This window comes from Anabrus simplex, chromosome 8 (genome assembly GCF_040414725.1).
Source record: "Anabrus simplex isolate iqAnaSimp1 chromosome 8, ASM4041472v1, whole genome shotgun sequence".
Lineage (NCBI taxonomy): Eukaryota > Metazoa > Arthropoda > Insecta > Orthoptera > Tettigoniidae > Anabrus > Anabrus simplex.
This window is the reverse complement of record NC_090272.1, coordinates 39,295,030-39,315,497: the sequence shown is the minus strand read 5'-3', so window position 1 is coordinate 39,315,497 and position 20,468 is coordinate 39,295,030. Positions and strand designations below refer to the sequence as shown.

The 20,468-nt window shown below is 38.2% G+C and overlaps 1 protein-coding gene across 2 annotated transcripts in view; it reads right to left on the bottom strand.

Annotated features, from left to right (window-relative positions):
• Positions 1 to 10,792, bottom strand: part of LOC136878695 (small ribosomal subunit protein uS17) — a 65,239-nt gene extending 54,447 nt beyond the window's left edge. The window contains exons 1-2 of one of the 2 annotated variants that reach the window (XM_067152119.1): positions 10,661 to 10,792; positions 2,358 to 2,474 (exon numbers count right to left, since the gene is read on the bottom strand). In XM_067152119.1, coding sequence (XP_067008220.1) covers positions 2,358 to 2,474; positions 10,661 to 10,672 — 129 coding nt within the window. In that variant the 5' untranslated portion in view covers positions 10,673 to 10,792. Of the gene's footprint in view, positions 1 to 2,357; positions 2,475 to 2,541; positions 2,668 to 10,660 lie in introns of both variants that reach the window. The other variant, XM_067152118.1, reaches the window with a different exon arrangement.
• Between the last annotated feature and the right edge of the window lie 9,676 nt (positions 10,793 to 20,468).

The following is a 20,468-nucleotide window of genomic DNA, read 5'->3' as shown; positions in this document are numbered from 1 at the left end:
TGTCCTAATTTATCCAGCTTTCTTCTTACCTTACACTTCCCAGCAAGAATGAATATCTCTCAAGATAGCCCCTCAACGAATGTTGAAGCCCTTCCTCCTGATGAAGCTGAGAAGCAGAAACAAGCTTGTTGAGGGCCGAAAAGAGATGGATGTTTAAGAACTGGGAGTGAATAGGGGAGAACCTATCTATTTGATGACAGTAGTATATAAAGATGTGGGAGTGTGTCCTAGACTGGGGTTTTATCCAGTGTTTCTCAAGTTACACATTCCTTGTGATGTTGCTATTCTTTCTACATATGACTATTTGCAATTGTTTGTTACTTTCCACTACTAGAGCTTTAAAACTAGGTAAAACTCTTGGCTAGCGGAGATCTACTCTCGAATGCTACAAGAATAGGGTAAAAGATCATATCTAAATAGAGTTAGGAGAAGAGATGTGTTTTGTTTGAATGCGGGGGACAATCCTGTCTGGCTTATTTGAGAAAATTTACAGAGCAAAATTCAGGATAATTCAGACAGTGCTGGTATTTTGAGTTATGATGATGGGTTAAGATTTATCGGTAATACATGCTGTCTCTTAATGCACTAGATGTTAGGAGAACAAATATGAATAGCAATGAGAGATGTGGTCTCCACATGTTCAGATTTTTACCTCCTAGCATGTAATATACTTACAATAGAGAATTTTCTCTACGGAACAGTAGCGATTCACATTACATATAAGCAATAAATACAATGGTACAAGCAAAACATATCCTAGTCCAACAAACAACAAACCATGAAACTCTCCTAGCTCGGGAACAAACCACAATGATAGAAGCAACAGCAACCCAAATACTTGTATCTGTTTCTTACATTTCAAGAAAAGAGATCTGAGTTCAACTTTGCATTTTAATCTCTGATAATGTATAAAAATCATCTCAATGGTCATCGTCACCCATGATAGTGATGAGATAATCGAATACTTTTAATAATCAAATAACCTCCAATTATTTAAATAATCAAATCAAATAAATGAGTTTCAAATACCATTAAGTTGTAGTGATGGCATAATCGAATACTTTTAATATTCGAATAACCTCCATCCGATTATTTGGATAATTGAATAAGTTTCAAATATCATTCAGTTGTATCACATAGAATGTTTGGATGTGTCATGAATCAGTTTTCGGTTTAAGTGTGTCAGATGAATAATCAATTGAAATAAGCGAATAAACAAATTCTTATGAAAAACAGAAATACGCCTTTTAACACACGTATCCCCAAATGTTGAAACAAAATGAATGAATCAACTGTCTTAATAACATCACTTTTCATTCGATTATTTTGAAAGCATTCACTACTCAATTGCCTCATTCATTCTAATGCAGTTCCGAATGAATAATCAAAGAATGATCGAATGGAAAAATTCATTGTTTGATTGGAGTTTCGAATGAATAATCGAGAAAATAATTGGATGGGAAAAAATATTCACTATTTGATTGCTTCATTAAGTCGAATGAAGTTTCAAATTAATAATCGAAAAATAATTGGATGGAAAAATATATTCACTATCCGATTGCTTCATTAATTCGAATGAAGTTTCAAATTAATAATAGAAAAATAATCGGATGGAAAAAAATATTCACTATTCAATTGCCTCATTCACTCGAATGAATAATCTAAAAATAATCAAATGGGAAATATAATTGAATAAAATGAAATAATCGAATAAGTGATTATTTTGTATTTGATTTTCCCATCACTAACCCACGAGTGATCTACACCAGGGAAGCCAAACATAGCCTTGGACACTCCCGGCACTAAAAGCCATAAGATAAATAAAAATCTGAATAGTGCATTCTCTGATATAGAAATTGTACTGTAGCTGAGTCACGCTTTTCTATACCTATAAAACAAAGGAACTTGGCAAAAATTAATTCAAACTACTCAAAAAGGAAAAGGCCACATCAGGTAGTAAGGCAGCCTATAAAGAACTGCAAGACAAACCATCAGCAGTCTGTATACTATCTAGCCTACCTCATGTCCAGTACTGTGGAAGACATTCCCACTCTGCGAGAAAGCTAAAATAAAGGTCTTTCACCATTAAAAATACAAGTTTGTAGTAGATGTGTTTTGCTTGTAGAATTCCAGTTCATGCATCTGCATGCGATATCAGAGACATCCCTGTATAATTTAATGGAAGAATTAAGTCATAACTGTGCAAAAGAACATAGCCATTTCCAAAGAATGATGAACCACCATTCCATTCCACCATTTCACCAGATGAGTGGCAATTTTCTCCCAGTTTAACAAGCTGAACCGGACCTCCCATCACCATCCAGGCACAGCTGAAAAAGAAACTGGACTAAACAAACCTCTCTTGGTGTTTTGAAACCAAGACCAACATTGCGGTAGTGTCGAAGAGCCTTCTTCTTGAGCCCGGCCTTCCGCACAAGGTTCACGTTTGGCTGTCTCTGGAAAGCTCTCTCTGTCTGCATTTGCAATGAAAGAAGAAAAAAGAAAACTAGCATTAAAACACAAAGAAAGCACCAAACCTACCTCTCTTGGGGTTTTAAAACCCAGACCAATATTGCGAATGTAACGCAAAGACTTGCGCTTTTTTGCACCCAGACCTTTCTTACGATTCAGAAATATCGTAGGCTGCTTTTGAAAAGCACGTTCATTCTGTAAAAACCAAAAAACAAAGTGTAAAGAAAAAGGAAGCTAAAACACCTTATAACTCAGATGATAACTAGGAAATATAGGACCTGTCACATTATTATAGTTCCATGATACTAGCTGAGACAAATTACTGTATGTGTTAAAGCTTATGGAAGATGTAAATAACACAACAGTCTATATTCATCTCCATTTAGGCAACTGTCATCGTAACATCAGCGTCACACCATCTTTCCACTCACTCTCACCTCATTCTGTCTGGCACGCTGATGGACGATTGTTTTATATAGCTGCCATATGATGAATGCATAATGCGCTGAGTACAGTGTGGCCAAACATTACTGTTAGTCACAATGCCATGAGCCACGATGGTTGCTGCGACAGGTTAGATTCTGAGTCTTCAGAAAGCACAGTTAGTGACAGGGTTAGGTTAGAGTTAGATCACCCAGCAATCTTAATACTTATTACTACCAGTGTCAAAATTACCTATAGGGAGGATTAGGTCACTGTAATAATAATACTTCTAGTGATAGAATTACTAATAGAGATGGTTAGATTATAGTTTGTCACAAAATTATTGATAGTGACTATTTAAGACTTTTATCAGAAAGCAACAATGGTGATAGGTGGTTAGGAGCAACTTATGACTTAAGCAGGAACTATTGCCATTTGTTGGGAACCCTGATAGTGCTCCCTCCGTACATAGGATGTCTGGGTGGAGGTAGCACATGTCAATGTTGTTACTGTACCAGTTACCTAATCGACATGTCATACATTTCACAAGTTGTGTCAAGAATTTTCAGAGTTATGTCTAACACAGACAAATGTGCAATAAGCACTCTGCCAAAAGGATAGAAAATGGGTCTGAAATGGTGAAAGTAAATTTAATAAGTTTGTTTTGCACAAGCTCTGTTCACACCAGGATCCATCCCAGTAGCGTAGGTGCAGCGTGCCTGCCTCTATCAGTAGGCTCCAGATTTGATTGAGGGCTAGTCCAGTTCTGGACTGAAGGATGGAAATGGATTTTTATATGTAGTAACAATCCACAGCAGGCCACGCGATACCTACTTGCATGGAAAAAAGAGGTGGTGAACATCTGTTAAATTATCTCATAATTTTAATACTTCCAAATAGAGTTCTTCCACTCTTAGAAAATCAGACCGTAGTTAACAACCGAGGCATAACCTGTTTGCAAGAAGGGAAATTTAAAATCTACATTCAACTCACCTAAGTGACGCTATCTCTAATGTATTGCATTCAGGAGTGTCAAGAGCATTCAATGTAATTAAATTACATTTATGATGCAGTTTGTAGTTAAAATGCAGTGACCTTATCTGAATCTTACATGCTGTGAATTTTCTATTGCTTGTCAGCTATTCCTATTTTAAAAAATAAATCTTAACACCAGCATGGCATTTGAACAGTACCGTAAAGTGGGGTAACTTAGGCCACTGACGAATAGCAAAACTTATTTTCTCCTGCCTCGTATACTGAAAAAGATGGAACCACTTGCAACAACTAAAATGCATGTACAATAGAATACTCCATCAACACTCGGTAGTTCAAAGAACATTGGCGGGCTCATTTTTGAGTCAATTTTTTTCGCACCCCCGACTATTGTCATGTCTGGTAATGGCAGAAAACAAACTGTTCTCAAGCCCCAGCATTCGATTCTTCATTCTAGTGGTTTATGGGGTCAGAATGTAAGTACGTCTGGTAATTGATCAACCAAATTTGATGCATTTTATTCAAATAGGTTTTTCAGGGAATCGTTTTGTGGTAAAAGTTGTCCTCTTCCGGGGTAACTTCGACCATGCCAAGAACGTACAGGAAAACATTACGCGGCCGCAGGAATTGTAATTACAATCCTGTTTACTTCAAGAATGCTTTAAAAGAGATTAATAAAGCCACAATAACAAACGGAGTTTATCCCGACAGGAAAGGGAAAATTGAAATAATAACATTAAGTTATTTATTAGACCACCTAATCAATACAAAATCGTCTTGGATGATTTACATAAATTTGTTAGCTAATAGTGGTACATGTTTCGCCTTCTCTGAAGGCATCATCAGCCATAGTCTTAAACTTTAATTAAAAATAAGCGTCTAAATAACATGTAGTAATGAAATGAATATTAAAATCTTGAAGAGATTTGAAGTAAAATAACATTAAAAATAACAATGATGGTTTGAAAATACAATGTGATGAGACACAATAGTGGAAGTATTAACAAAGTTAACATTAGAAGGCTGCTAAAATAAGTACAATGGATAAAACAACAGATTGTTATACAACAAGTAGTAAGATTGCATAAAAGTAAAGTTGATAGTCTGGCGGTTATAATTAGACGATGGCGAATTTTTTTTTTAATAATCAAAGTAAAGAAGAGAGAATAAAAGTCAAAGTTGGTCGAGAGATCCGAAGTTAATCATGATCTTGAAGATAAAAGACAAAAGTCAGATGCATATGGTGAAGTTGTAGAACACGTTGAGGATATGAAGTTGGTGAATAGAAGTTGAAGAACAGTTTCAAATAGGATCACTATGGACCATCTCAAAATTTGAAGTGATGTTCAAATGTTGTAAATTGTGAGTTTGTAGATATTCCAGTTGAAAAAGCATATAAAAGTGGAATCATTTAACGGTGACAAAGATAGCTTGTAATATTATGAGTTAGAAGTATTTGCAACAGTGACTTCTTGCTACGTGTGTTATAACTGAAGTTTTTATTACATGTAAAGGAAAGGGAAAGACGGTCTCTATTTTCAATGATAAATACACGGATATTAGTTGACATGGACGATGCGCAATTAAGAGCTTGATTGACGGCCCAGATATTTTCTAATTTAGAAGACAGTGTATTACGAAAACAGTCTACAAGATTGCTTCTTTTCCGATCTCCTTTTCTCTCCATATTATTGGACTTTATGATTTTCGTACTTTTTATTTATTATCTTTTGTACCATTACAAATAATTACGCAATGCAACACGTAATTTGTAATATCATACAATGCTTGTACGCCTAGGCTAAATAAACTAGTTTCTTCTTTGTGAAAAATTTGAATTTGATCACTATAGTTCTGTTTCACCACAAATCGTTTTAATTTGTTCGTGGTTGTTGATACTGGGCGTTCTGCAGGTTTTTAAAAAACATTCACAGTGGCCGAAGTAACACTACATCGAAGAAAACTTCATTTCTCGAGTTATTTTTATGGCGGCCGAAGTTACCCCAAAACATGGGGTAACTCGGCCACTCTTTCCATAATCATAATTCATTACTGAATAACAATTAGAATTGTTCATATTTAGAAATGAAGAACGAACATGGTAGAACTTATATTTTTCAGAAAATTTTTTTTTTTTGCTAAGGGCTTTACGTCGCACCGACACAGATAGGTCTTATGGCGACGATGGGATAGGAAAAGCCTAGGAGTTGGAAGGAAGCGGCCGTGGCCTTAATTAAGGTACAGCCCCAGCATTTTTCAGAAAATTAAAGGGAAAATTTCACATTTTAATTTTAAAATATACGGGAAAGTGGCCGAAGTTACCCCGTTTTACGGTACTACTAAAACCAACTGTGAACAGTGTTAAAACACTGGCTCTAATGCCAACTATCCAAGTTCTGTACAGAGATAGTTTTGGTTTATAGAGAACTCCATAATAAATTATTTCATTAGCCGTTCAAATTTATACTCTATCATGATCTACCGAAAATGTAAATACCAGTATCACTTCTAAGCTTGGAAAAGTCTGCCTATCACAATCAGCCATGCTTAAAATTATTTTCTGATTCTGCTTCACTATATTAATTGACAGGACAGTGAAATGGAAAACTGAAGTATGCATAACATAAAATATAGTATTAAATTTCATAACAGTTTTAATCCTACAGTAAAACTTACAATTACAATACACTACGTACAGTACTCACCAAGCTTCTTCATTTAGTAATAATGAGTGATTTTGTCTCTCTTCACCTGCTTGTCCAACATACATCTTAAACCATCTCCATTTCTTTGGAGTGTAGTGTAAGAACTCCATTTCGCCATGTCCTTGAACTACTCTTCTTCCACTAACTTGTACCAATCATGACCTCTCTGCACTACATCCTTTCAGAAGTCAATCCACTTTCTTCTCAGTCTTCCTACTAGTCGACTTCCAAACATCTCTCCTTCAAATTCCCTCCTTGCAGTTTTGTTTGCTGGCATTCTTTTCATGTGTCCACACCATTTGACTTCATTGCTGGATATTGTTGCCCAATACGTACTTTTTAAATTGCATCATATGTTCAAAATGTGCATCACAATTTCACTGCAACCCCCACAAGCTTCATAGATGATGTTCACAACACTCAGCCTTATGAAGCATGACCCACTGCTGGAATAGGCACTTCAGACTTTTCTTCTTCCTCTTCACAACCACTGTGGCCGTTATTCTTCCCTTCACAAACAATATGTTATGTGTTTGTGCCTCCATTGTAATTAGGCTGCTGTATTTAACTTTTTCTTTTACAATTTGTTTTACTTTGCATCAATAAAGATTAGTCTTGTGGCGATGACAGGACAGGAAAGGGCTAGGAGTGGAAGGTACAGCCCCAGCATTTTCCTGGGGCAAAAATGGGAATCCATAGAAAACACTCTTCAGGGCTGCCAAGAACGGAGTTCGAACCCACTATCTACCGAATGCACCGACAGCTACGTGACCCAAACCACACTGCCACCTGCTCGGTAGGCCACTGCATTGGCAGGAATTCAAATAATGGCAAATTATCATCAACATCTTCAGCTTCAATGGCATTTATTTCTCCAATTGATGTAATTCCCACATGGTAGTCCTGTACGGTTCTAATCGTAAGCAGTCTCCATGCTTTTTCAATACACCTGATTACACCTATCAAGCATAACAGTACAATATTGCATTTTCTCAAAACATTCTATCATCCACAATAATATGAACTTGGAATAGTAGCATTTGAAACTTTGTCTTGATTCATAGGCAGCAAACAAGACGTGGACCTCCCCTACACTTAATTATGAGCAATACACTTGTCAAAAGTCTTCCTTACCCAGATGATAAGTTGATAGGATCAAGATCCAACATGGTGCAGCTAGGACATTGTCACAATGCACTAAACAAGCTTGCCAACATCAGTATGTTAAGCAAAGATCATTGAGCTGCTTTTAGCTTCAGCAAATCACAAGTCCATATTGTTCTGTTTCGTAAAGGAAGGATCTCTCCTCTCTGCTACTTCAGGTGTAACTTCACATCTTTTTTCAATTATCCACCCCTCCCCCCATTTTTCCAAACATGCAATCTGGCGATGGAAGTACTACTGCACCAGGACCTTACGGTTCTGAATTTGAAGTTTCAAATTCCAACGCCTCTTCTTCAGCTTCAAACAATTTGGAAGTCATGCAGGATTTTCTATTAGCATTGCAGTACTGGCAATTGACAATCACGTCATTGACTGCTCTTCCATGAATTCCTGCTCATATTATATGCGCGAACAAAGAGCGACAAAAAGTCTTCTGGACGCCTTCCCCAAACTGTGACTCCCACATCATTCTCTCATCGTCAGAATTTCTCTAATTAAATTTTCAATACTGTATATGGTTCATCTATAAATACTGAAATACTGCATGTAGCCTATCTGAGCTTTAGAACACGACTCTTCATTGTAACTGCCTTAGGCCTCTTCATAAATTTCTGAACTAGATTTATGCCCAAAGCACTGGCCTTGTTTGAACGGGTTTTAAGGTGTTTTTTTTTCTTTTTCAGAATTCTTGTTCAGGAAGCTTTGATATTAATTGAGTTGTTGTCCTTGTAAATATGCTAAAAAATGGTCTAGCAGTCGGCATTGCTACGTGGAAGTGCTAAAATAAAAAACATTAAGTTAAGGATTCTGTCATATTTAAGAACACCACCAACTGATTACATCTGTCTCGCCAGTGCCCACTGAACATCAGTTCTCTCCAACTACTTAAAGAATGAGGAAAAACATGGGATTTTCAAAAAACACAGGAATACTAAATCTGTTCACAAAAAATAAGTCTCTGCAAACAGAAGAGAGGGAGGAAGGACAAAAAGCAAGGAGTCTCCCACTTAAATAGAGGAGGGAGGAAGGACAAAAAACAGGGAGTCTCCCGCTTAAATAGGGGGAGTTGGCACGTCTACTTTCCAGTGCTTCCTCATCCTAAAGAAACATAATATTATTACCATTATTGCAGTGAAAGCACACCACCTTTTCCTGCCTGACATCTCTGGACGAGACACACAAACTCTTATCCTCTGCAGGGTAGACACACTTGTGCCTATGGCTCTTTTCGGCGACTGACTGATCAAACAAAAGGCAACAATAATGTACTGCTCCCCTTCCCTCTGAAAGCATGCTAAAATATTTGCAATATTCTTTCTCTCATTTCTACAGGAGTTTTGGAATCTTTTGGATATCCAGGAACAGCCTCTACCATTTCAGTATCACTTCAATGCAGTTAACAACTAAATCCTTCGCAGAAATATTGTACTTAACCATGTAAAATGAGTGTGTACTGTGCACCAAGCAAGCAATGCAGACCAAGTGTCGCACAAGGACTGTTGGTACTGCACTTGAGCCATGCCGTGTTTCCTCACCAATTTGCTATCAGCTGCAACAGAACTACGGAGCCATAGTTTCTAATAACATACATGCACAGTATGTTGGTCATATCAATGCTATGCTCAAAAATACCTTCCTTATGAGAAAAATCTTCGTACCATGGAACATCGTGAAAATGATATTGTTATAACAAAATTCTGCACTGATTAGAACATGGCACGTTCCGTCAACATCATTTACTGTAAATGATGTGGCTTAGAGATGAAATTTCAGGACAGCAAACTGTTGAACTAGAACACCCCTCCCACGACATCCATACAATGAAAAAAATATATATATTTTTTTTGCTAGGGGCTTTACGTCGCACCGACACAGATAGGTCTTATGGCGACGATGGGATAGGAAAAGCATAGGAGTTGGAAGGAAGCGGCCGTGGCCTTAATTAAGGTACAGCCCCAGCATTTGCCTGGTGTGAAAATCGGAAACCACGGAAAACCATCTTCAGGGCTGCCGATAGTGGGATTCGAACCTACTATCTCCCGGATGCAAGCTCACAGCCGTGCGCCTCTACGCGCCCCTCGCCCAGTAAAAAAAAAAAAAAAAAAAAAAAAAAAAACCTCCCCTACCTAATGCTTACGAATTTTAAAAAATAATGAACTACAAGTTAGCATAAAGATGCCACCTCATTGAGAATAGGCTGGCACACAAATATCTTTCGTTAAACCACAAAATATTATAATTTTAAATCTTCAACGTTAACAGCAAATCTGATTTTTGACCAAGTCTACAAATTACAAATAATTCTACAAAAACTAATTTAAAACCAATGGGAATCAAACAGATTAGATGTCAATTTCCAACATAAACCATCCAGAAATTCAAAAGACCCTTTATGCAGCAAGAACATAAGGGCAATTAACAGAAGGCTATATCTTTGCCGAGGCTGAACTTCAAGGGAAAATGAGGGGGTGCCCTAAATAACGTACTACTGTAAATTTCGTACAGAATAATAATGCACACTTCCCCTAATTGTAGCTTAAAACCATGCACGAATATCTTAGAAATGAAAAACAACCCGGTTCCAAGTTGTCTAAAGCAAACGCCAACACTTCGGGAGTACATAACCAATAAATCGCAACAAACAAAATTGGATCAATCACACTATCCTTCACAGACAGGAGACTAATACATCCTGGGAAAAATATATTTAATAATGTAAAAGATTCTGTTTTGTGGCTACTTAATACATGCGCCAGTTCTTTAATCAAATTGAAATGACCATAAGACAAAGTACCACGAGGGCAGCATGTGTAGGAGAAATCTACGTCTAAAGATGATGAGCATCAAGTAATAAAGGGCATTAATTAACTCCAAATTATATAACAAATTCAAATATATCCCACCTGATCAGCCATATCTGTTAGATATTTACTAATTCACAAAAATCCCTAATCACACGTATTTCATACGGCGATCTCGCACGGCCACAACGGACTGCAAAGAACATCCAACGCTAATTTTGCGCACATTATCAAACTATATAATAAATATTCCATGATTTCAAGGAAATTTTACGCATTAAAAAAAAAAAGGCAGATTGATAGCACTAACGCCCTCCAAACTACAAACGAAAAATCATAATAAGTGGCAACTGTATCCTTTGGCTTTATGAATCGTGAACACGGTTAGGCCATTTGCCAATGTTCCAATTTAAATGATAGTGTACTTGATTCAGACGGGTGCTGATATCAAAATGAGTTCCGATATCATCGTCTGTGAAATTAATAATGGTATGATAAGACCTGCTTCCAACTGAGAGATGCAATTAGTTCTCATCATTGGTCACAATACATAACAATCACTTTACAAAGGTAAAATTAAGTGTATCCTCCTCACTCATATATCATATAATTCCATCATTAGATGAAGTAATTAAATTCAAACATGTTTCGAATCGTTCGTGCATTCTTCAGTGAAAAAAGGTGGAGTGGTTGAACTATTTATATAATACAAGCTTGTGTCACATAATACAAGCTTGTAAATAGTTGAAACCCTCCCCCACTTTTTCAATGACGATGGCTCAAACCAGACGAAACATGTTTGAATTTGATTACTCCATCCAATGATGGAATTATATGACGTATTGAATTAGGAGGATACACTTAATTTTACTTTTGCAAAAAGAAAATTGTCAATACGGAAAGATTCTAATATCTTATAACATGTCGTTGTTGTTGTTGTTGTTGTTGTTGTTGTTGGAGTCATCAGTCCATAGACTGGTTTGATGCAGCCCTCCATGCCACCCTATCCTGTGCTAAACTTTTCATTTCTACGTAACCATTGCATCCTACATCTGCTCTAATCTGCTTGTCATATTCATACCTTGGTCTACCCCTACCGTTCTTACCCCCTACACTTCCTTCAAAAACTAACTGAACAAGTCCTGGGTGTCTTAAGATGTGTCCTATCATTCTATCTCTTCTTCTCGTCAAATTTAGCCAAATCGATCTCCTCTCACCAATTCGATTCAGTATCTCTTCATTCGTCATTCGATCTATCCATCTCACCTTCAGCATTCTTCTGTAACACCACATTTCAAAAGCTTCTATTCTCTTTCTTTCTGAGCTAGTTATCGTCCATGTTTCACATCCATACAATGCCACGCTCTACACGAAAGTCTTCAAAAACATATATCTAATTCCGATATCAATGTTTGAAGTGAGCAAATTCATTTTCTTAAGAAAGCTCTTCCTTGCTTGTGCTAGTCTGCATTTTATGTCCTCCTTACTTCTGCCATCGTTAGTTATTTTACTACCCAAGTAACAATATTCATCTACTTCCTTTAAGACTTCATTTCGTAATCTAATATTTCCTACAACACCTGCCTTCGTTCGACTGCACTCCATTACTTTTGTTTTGGACTTATTTATTTTCATCTTGTACTCCTTACCCAAGACTTCATCCATACCATTCAGCAACTTCTCGAGATCTTCTGCAGTCTCAGATAAAATAACAATATCATCGGCAAATCTCAAGGTTTTGATTTCCTCTCTTTGGACTGTGATTCCCTTTCCAAATTTCTCTTTGATTTCCATTACTGCCTGTTCTATGTAAACATTGAAAAGGAGAGGGGACAAATTGAAGCCTTGCCTCACTCCTTTCAGGATTGCTGCTTCTTTTTCAAAGCCGTCGATTCTCATCACTGCAGACTGATTTTTATACAGATTGTAGATAATTCTTCGTTCTCGGTATCTGATCCCAGCCATCTTCAGAATCATAAATAGCTTGGTCCAATCAACATTATCGAATGCCTTTTCTAGATCTACGAATGCCATGTACGTGGACTTGTCCTTCTTGATTCGATCCTCTAAGATCAGACGTAAAGTCAGGATTGCTTCACGTGTTCCTACATTTCTTCTGAAGCCAAATTGATCTTCTCCCAACTCAGCTTCAACTTGTTTTTCCATTCTTCTGTAAATAATACGTGTTAAAATTTTGCAGACATGAGATACTAAACTAATAATGCGGTAGTTTTCACACCTGTCAGCACCGGCTTTCTTGGCAATAGGTAAAACAACATTCTTCCGAAAAACGGATGGGACTTCTCCTGCCTCATACATCTTGCACACTAAATGAAATAACCTTTCCATGCTGGTTTCTCATAAGGCAGTCAGTAATTCAGAGGGAATGTCATCAATTCCAGGTGCCTTGTTCCTATTGAGGTCACTCACAGCTCTGTCAAACTCTGACCTCAAAATTGGGTCTCCCATTTAATCAGCATCAACAGCCTCTTCATGTTCCAGAACCAAATTATCTACATCTTTACCTTGATACAACTGTTGGATATGCTCCTGACATCTTTATGTTTTGTCTTTTTTCCCTAGAAGTGGCTTTCCATCTGAGCTCTTAATATTCATACACCTAGATTTCCTTTCTCCAAAGGTTTCCTTGATTTTCCTGTATGCAGCGTCTACCTTTCCCAGGACCATACAGCCTTCGACATCCTTGCACTTCTCCTTCAGCCATTCTTCCTTAGCTACCTTGCACTTTCTATCCACTTGATTCTTTAATCGCCTGTATTCTTTTCTGCCCTCTTCATTTCTAGCATTCTTGTATTTTCATCGTTCATCAATCAGGTCTAGTATCTCCTGAGTTATCCACTGATTCTTAGTTGATCTTTTCTTCCTTCCTAACATTTCTTCAGCAGCCCTACTGACTTAATTTTTCATGACCCTCCACTCTTCATCTATAGTGCTTCCTTCAGCCTTTTCATTTAGTCCTTGTGCCACATGTTCCTTGAAACAACCCCTCACATTTTCTTTCAACTTGTCTAGATCCCATCTTTTTGCATTCTTTCCTTTACTGAATTTCTTCAACTTCAGACGGCGTTTCATGAACAACAAGTTGTGGTCAGAGTCCACGTCTGCATCTGGGAAAGTTTTGCAATCCAACACCTGGTTTCTGAATCTCTGCCTATCTTATAACATAACATACAATCCTCCAGGTGCCAAATATCCTGTCTGTTCTTTTCCTAGACTATTTTTAAATGATTGCAAAGAATTTGTAAATTTATTGAACATCCCCCTAGGTAAAATATTCCAGTCCCTAACTCCCCTATCTATAAACGAATATTGGCCCCAATTTGTTCCCTTCAGTTCCAAATTTATCTTCAAATTGAGAATCCTTCCTACATTTAAAACACCACTCAAACACATCCGTCTACCAATGTCATTCGACCATCTCCCCACTGACAGCTCGGAACATACCACTTAGTCAAGCAGCTCGTCTCCTTTCTACCAAATCTTCACCCCGAACTCTGAAACATATTTGTAACGTCACTCCTTTGTCGGAAAGCACCCAGAACAAATCGAGCTGCTTTACTTTGGATTTATTCCAGTTCTTGAATCAAGTAATCCTGGTGAGGGTTCCATACACTGGAATGATACTCTAGTTGGCGTCTTACAAGATATGTATATGCCCTCTCTTTTACATCCTTATTACAACCCCTAAATACCCTCATAATCATGTGCAGAGGTCTGTACCTTTTATTTAAAATCCCATTTAAATGATTACCCCAATGAAGATCTTTCCTTATATTCAAAACTAGGTAATTACAGTGATCCCCATAAGAAAGTTTCACCCCATCATCGCAGTAATTAAAACTGAGGAGACTTTTCTTATTAGTGAAACTCACAACCACACTCTTAACCCCGTTTATCACCAAACCCTTGTCTGCTGTCCGATTCACAACATTGCCGAAGACATTTTGCAGTTGCTCACAAGCTTGTAACTTATTTATTATTGTAAACAGAAAAATATCATCCGCAAAAAACTTATCTCTGATTACAATTTTTTACACATATCATTCCGAAAGAGCGTGCAAAAATTTAACAGGTCATAGCGAATACTCCTTTAAACAGGTAGGATTCCTAGGGTTAAAGAGAAATGGAAGTAAACTTGTCTACCACCTTGCCACGCATTACTGTTCTTCGTCTTATTTACAACTAACATGCGTACAAGTTTAGCGTACTGTGCTGTTTATTTACATGTGCATTATTTATTTCCTGCAAGGAAACAAGGACGAGCCTGATTACTGAGAAGTCATGATGCAGGTTTTGTTTACTTTACCTGACCATAAGCTGGCTCTGTTGTATGGTAATTACATTGTCCCATGGCAGAACGTGCTATGAATCCTCGACAGACCCATTCATTACTCAATGTTATTCGAGAAGTAGAGTACAATACGATGGAGCGGTACGGGTACAGTTTCGCAGAACTCACTGACATGCACCTTGTGTATGGGGAAGTACGTTGCAATGCTTTCGCTGCTGAAAGGATGAACAAGGAACGATTTCCTAACAGGCATCATCGAACACGACATGTGTTTATTTCTCTCGATTGACGAATGTGGGAGACTGGTTCATTGAAAAGAAGAATCGAGGGACCTGGCAACATGACGACCACTCGCACACCCGATTTTGAGAAGGAGGTGCTGGAACGTGCTGCAGAGGACCCCAGCACAAGTACTCGCCGTATTGTACGTGAAATGAGCGCTGCACATACTAGCGTGTGGCTAGTACTCCACAAGAAACCATTACAACCATATCACCCACAACGCCTCCACCCAATGCTTGTGACTGACTTTGCTCCAACGATCGCATTGTGCAAGTGGTTGTTCAACTATGGATTGAGCGACCAGATTTCCTCCAAATCGTGCTGTTTACTGACGAGGACGTATTTGATCGTGATGATATTTCGAACAACAGGAATAGCAATGTGCGGGCTGTGGAAAACCCTCACGCTGTAGTAGAGTCACACCATCAAGTACGTTTTGCTGTGAATATCTGCGTCGGCATTGTAGGAGACAATATCATTGAACCATATCTTCTAACTTGCTTTCTGAATGGCTGCCAGTACTTGATGCTTTTGCAAAGAGTTCTACCTGAGTTGTTGGAGGACGTAACCTTGGCTGTTCGTGCGAGGATGTGGATACAACATGACGGTGTACCACTTCACTTCGGTGTGGATGTCCGCAGCCATCTCAATGCTGTATGTCCAGGCGACTGGATTGGAAGAAGAGGTCCTATTCTATGGCCTGCGAGGTAACCTGACCTGATCCCCTTGATTATTTCTTATGGGGATATCTAAAGTCACTTGTCTATGAGACCCAAGTGGACACGGAGAGGGAATTAGTTGCCAGAATTGTAGCTGATTGTGATGTGATTCGAAACACACACTCAGGGTGCGTCAGAAATTTGTTCACCGATGTCGTGCTTGCATTCAGGATGATGGCCTTCAGTTTCAGCACATTTTGTAAGATACAGGGCAAATGGTACGTTCATTGTGTCAATCATGGTATTTGCAGTTAATTGAAACTAATGTAAATAAAAAGGTACACAGTAATGTGATTTTATTCCTATTATCTCCTTAAGCTGGCTTCTCCGACGCCGGGTTCCCTACCTCAAATTGTTCAATGGAGTATCCTTAATGTCCGATTAAACTTTTTCACGCTCTTACGCAAGAAAACATACGGATCCAATAATCCTTCCTTGAGGAATTTCCTTCTGAATGATTACAGGATCAAATAACGCTTCACCTACTCTAATTATCTGAGCCCTAAGTTCTAGAAATATAGCCACCCACTCAATAACTCTTTTATCTAGTCCAATAGCCCGCATTTTTGCCAGTAGTCTCCCCATGATCTACCCTATAAAATGCCTTAGATAGTTTAATCGCGATACCGAATAGTCCATCTGACCTCCTGAATCCAAGATATCTGCTATACCTTGTTGGAATCCTACAAGCTGAGCTTCAGTGGAATAACCTTTCCTAAACCCGAATTGTTTTCTATCGAACCAGTTATTAATTTTGCAAACATGTCTAATATAATCAGAAAGAATGCGTTCCCAAGCTTACGTGCAATGCATGTCAAACTGATTGTTTCAGCTTCATATCTAACATCATTTCCTCTATACACAGAAGCTACTATAACAACTCTCCATTAATCTGGCATAGCTCCTTCATGCAGAGAATAATCAAATAATTCGGATAACGATATCTCAACCCATTGTCTTTAACATATTCCGCGAAACCTTATCAACTCCAGACGCTTTCCTAGTTTTCAGCTTTTGTATCTTTTTTGTAAATGCCATTGTTAACATAGGGAAATTTCATTACTTCGCTAGTATTAGTCACATCCTCTATCTGGACACTATGTTTGTAACTAACAATATATACTGCTGGCTGAATACTTCTGCTTCCTTAAATTCGTCACATACACATTTCCCTTGTTCATTAGTGAATCCTGGAATGCCCTCCTTGAGACCTGTTTCTGCCTTAAAGTACCTATACATACTCTTCACATTTTCACTGACATTTGTATGACTCCCAATTATGCTTGCCATCATGTTATACTTAGCTAACTTCATTGCCAGATTCAATTTGCTAACATAACCACTTTCTGGAAGATAATTTAGCCGAATTATGTGCCAATTAAAAATTATTTAAAATATTTTAGATGCCAAGGAATCGTGGTGTGCCCGGGAACAAGTCAAATAATGACAGCACTATAAAATTAAATGGCATCGTATGTACGTTATCATTCCTAAAGGCGAGATAAGAAGGCAGGCATGGTTTGGATTTGTGTACATTTCACGAAAGCAGTGGCATCCAACACCACCACCCCTTGTTTGTGAACACCACTTTGATGAAGAGGATGTAGTAGCTCAGGAAAATTGGAAACAACCTGAGAGACGTTAGGGATCAATTTTCCCTCATATTGAGGACTCTTTGAAAGAGGTGTTGTGCTAAGTCTGCTCAGTCAGCTGTGTCCCAGTCTCTCGACGTGTGTGTCAGACGTTAGCTGACGTGTGTATCACTCATTATGTTTGGACAACAGAGATCGTTCGTGACAGTGATAGCGAGTGGACGCGTTCGTGTTTGACGGTGGGGAGGTGTATCGGTTGGCTCATGGTCTAGTGTTTTGTGTGTGTAGTGCTTGGCAATTGGCATGGCAGCTAACAGTGGGGGTGAGGAGGCTCCTGACCCCTTGCAACTACCCGTGGCACGGGGGGAACTCCTTTGAATGGAGGACGAAGTGAGCCCCAATTCTAATCAACCATCTAATGGTGAACAACAAAACACTGACAACACGGACGATGTGAATATTGATATCTCTCCTATTAGTGTTGTACAAGAAACTTATCCATTTCGGTCCTTATATTATCTATATCGAGTCTAATACCATTCAAAATATTAGCAATATGCATCCAATGACCTTGGGGCGAGCTTTCTATGAAAGCAACATTGCAGGAATCAAACCGGTGGCTCAGCGGAGTCGAAATAGAATTCAAGTAGAATTTAAATATGCTATTCAAGCGAATGCCTTTCTTAAACAACAATTTTACAAACTCTGAATATTAACGCCTATATACCAACTTCAAATGCTTTGCGGGTTGGCATAATACGTGGCGTGGTAAAAACTTTTTCCGATAAGGAAATACTCCAGAATGTAAAATCATCCGTGCCCTTAAAATGTATTCAACGTCTCAATCGTAGAATCTCGAATCAAGACGGTACAACCTATGTACCCAAAGAATGTATAAAAGTTGTGTTTAGAACACAGAATTTGCCATAACATATCTCTTTAAATCAATTGTACTTAGAAGTACAAACTTTCAGATTCTTCCCGTTAATATGAAAAAGTTTCAATGATAAGGACACACTGATAGGAATTATCGAGTAAGAATGCCAAGGTGTAGATGTTATGCTTTACATCGTTTAACAACAGAGTGCCCTGAAACATATTTCCAGTGTGTATGGGCCACATCCCACCGGAACGCAAGAGTGCCTAGCACAGCAACACCAAACATTAATTAAGAAAATCAGGAGTACACAAAAGTAACTTTTCAGGAAGCAACTAAAAAACTACATCCCCCTGAATTCCGCCCGGTCGTGCAACAACAACAATAATTTCCGCCATTTACTCGTGAAATGCCGCCTTCACTGCCAGTAAACCCACGAAAGAGGAAATTTACCCAGGTAATTTCGCAGGGACCAAAGCCTACCCCTCTCCCTGGTTATAACAGGGATTGGTATCTCAATATAAAACGGCCACCGTCAATGAGAGGTATGAACACTCAACCTTCTACGATTCGATCAACTATATCTGCTCACGTACCTTCATCAACATTGGGAGTGTGTGACATGTCTGGTGGTTCCCCAATGGTATCATCGGCTGATAGTCTTCAATGCCGGCGGGACCAACTACGTAGTGACATTCAACAAATAATAGGGCAGCTAATCCCCTTGTTGGGGGACAACTCACAGTTGATCCACATCATATATCAGTTACGCGATAGGGTCGATATATCATGAATTTCTATGCTAGAAATAACCCAGTGGAATGCTAGGAGTATCGTGAATAAGAGACACGAATTACAATTAATTCTTAATGAAACTCTTCCACATATTCTCGCCTTGAAGAAATCGTGGTTTTTGCCTTCCCATCAAATAGACTTCAAATATTATAATGTTGAGAGAAATGACAGAAAAGGATATGGAGGGGTGGATTTCCTCGTTTACCATAAACTAGCATATAGATCTCCAATTACCCTTCACTCGGTGCCTAATACATCTACCATTGGTATTTATTATCGCGAAGTTCTCTTTATTAATATCTACTGTCCTCCAGATGTCTTTAATTCACAACGATAATGGTCTCACTTTTTTCAGCAATTCGATACGGTACTAAACAACATATTATTTCATTGAGAATTACAATTCACTCATAATTGTGGGGCGGTCTCTGTAATACAATCAAAGGTAGTCAACTACTTAATGCTGTAAATAAACTTGCCCTATTCATCTTAAACGATGGACCACCTACTCGGCTCACAGCGCCCGGAGCTCTTCCCAGTGCTGTTGACCTCACTACCTGCCGCAGAAATATGTCACCACTTATTACTTGGCATAAATTGCCAGATATTCATTCAAGTGACCAATTTCCTATTGTCATAATTTCCGTTGTAGGCCGGCCTAGCACAACTACCACAACATCGAAAAATGTATTATACGCTCTTTCTGGCACTTTAACCCACAGCTCTAAAGTAATTACGTAGCTGAACACCTTAACCAAATACCCGTTAACGCGTTAACTTATGATATATTTAGCTGAAACACATGAATGTTTATGGAAGGTTTAGGCAATGGAATATAGAAATAAACAAAAACGGCAGAGAGCTTTCACCACGCTGTAAATAGCATCACAAACTTCAGGTATTACACGTGAAATAGTGCACGTCGGTATCAATGATTGATAGCTGTCACCTGTAACAAAAACAAAATGTAGGAAATAACAATAAGCTAAAATAAATTATTCCTTATGTGTACTGTATAAAATCCACATTTTTTAAAAATCGGCTTTCCATTTGCTAAATATCTCAATGTCAATACAAGGCGTTCCGTTGGTGATACTCATTTTCTCATTAGCGTGCCTTTCTTTCGTATCAATGGCGCTACTCTTCTCAGAAGATATTCAAAATCAGTCTCTAATAGTCGCAGTAAATTTTTGTAGAAAACTTGGTCTTCCATGTACAATTCCTTAGAAAGTTATTAACAACTCCACAATGTTCACGACCTAAAATCCATTCCCTCACCCAACATTTCCGTTTCGCTCTTTCTCGTCTTTCTCTTCGTCGCCGTAATAAAATC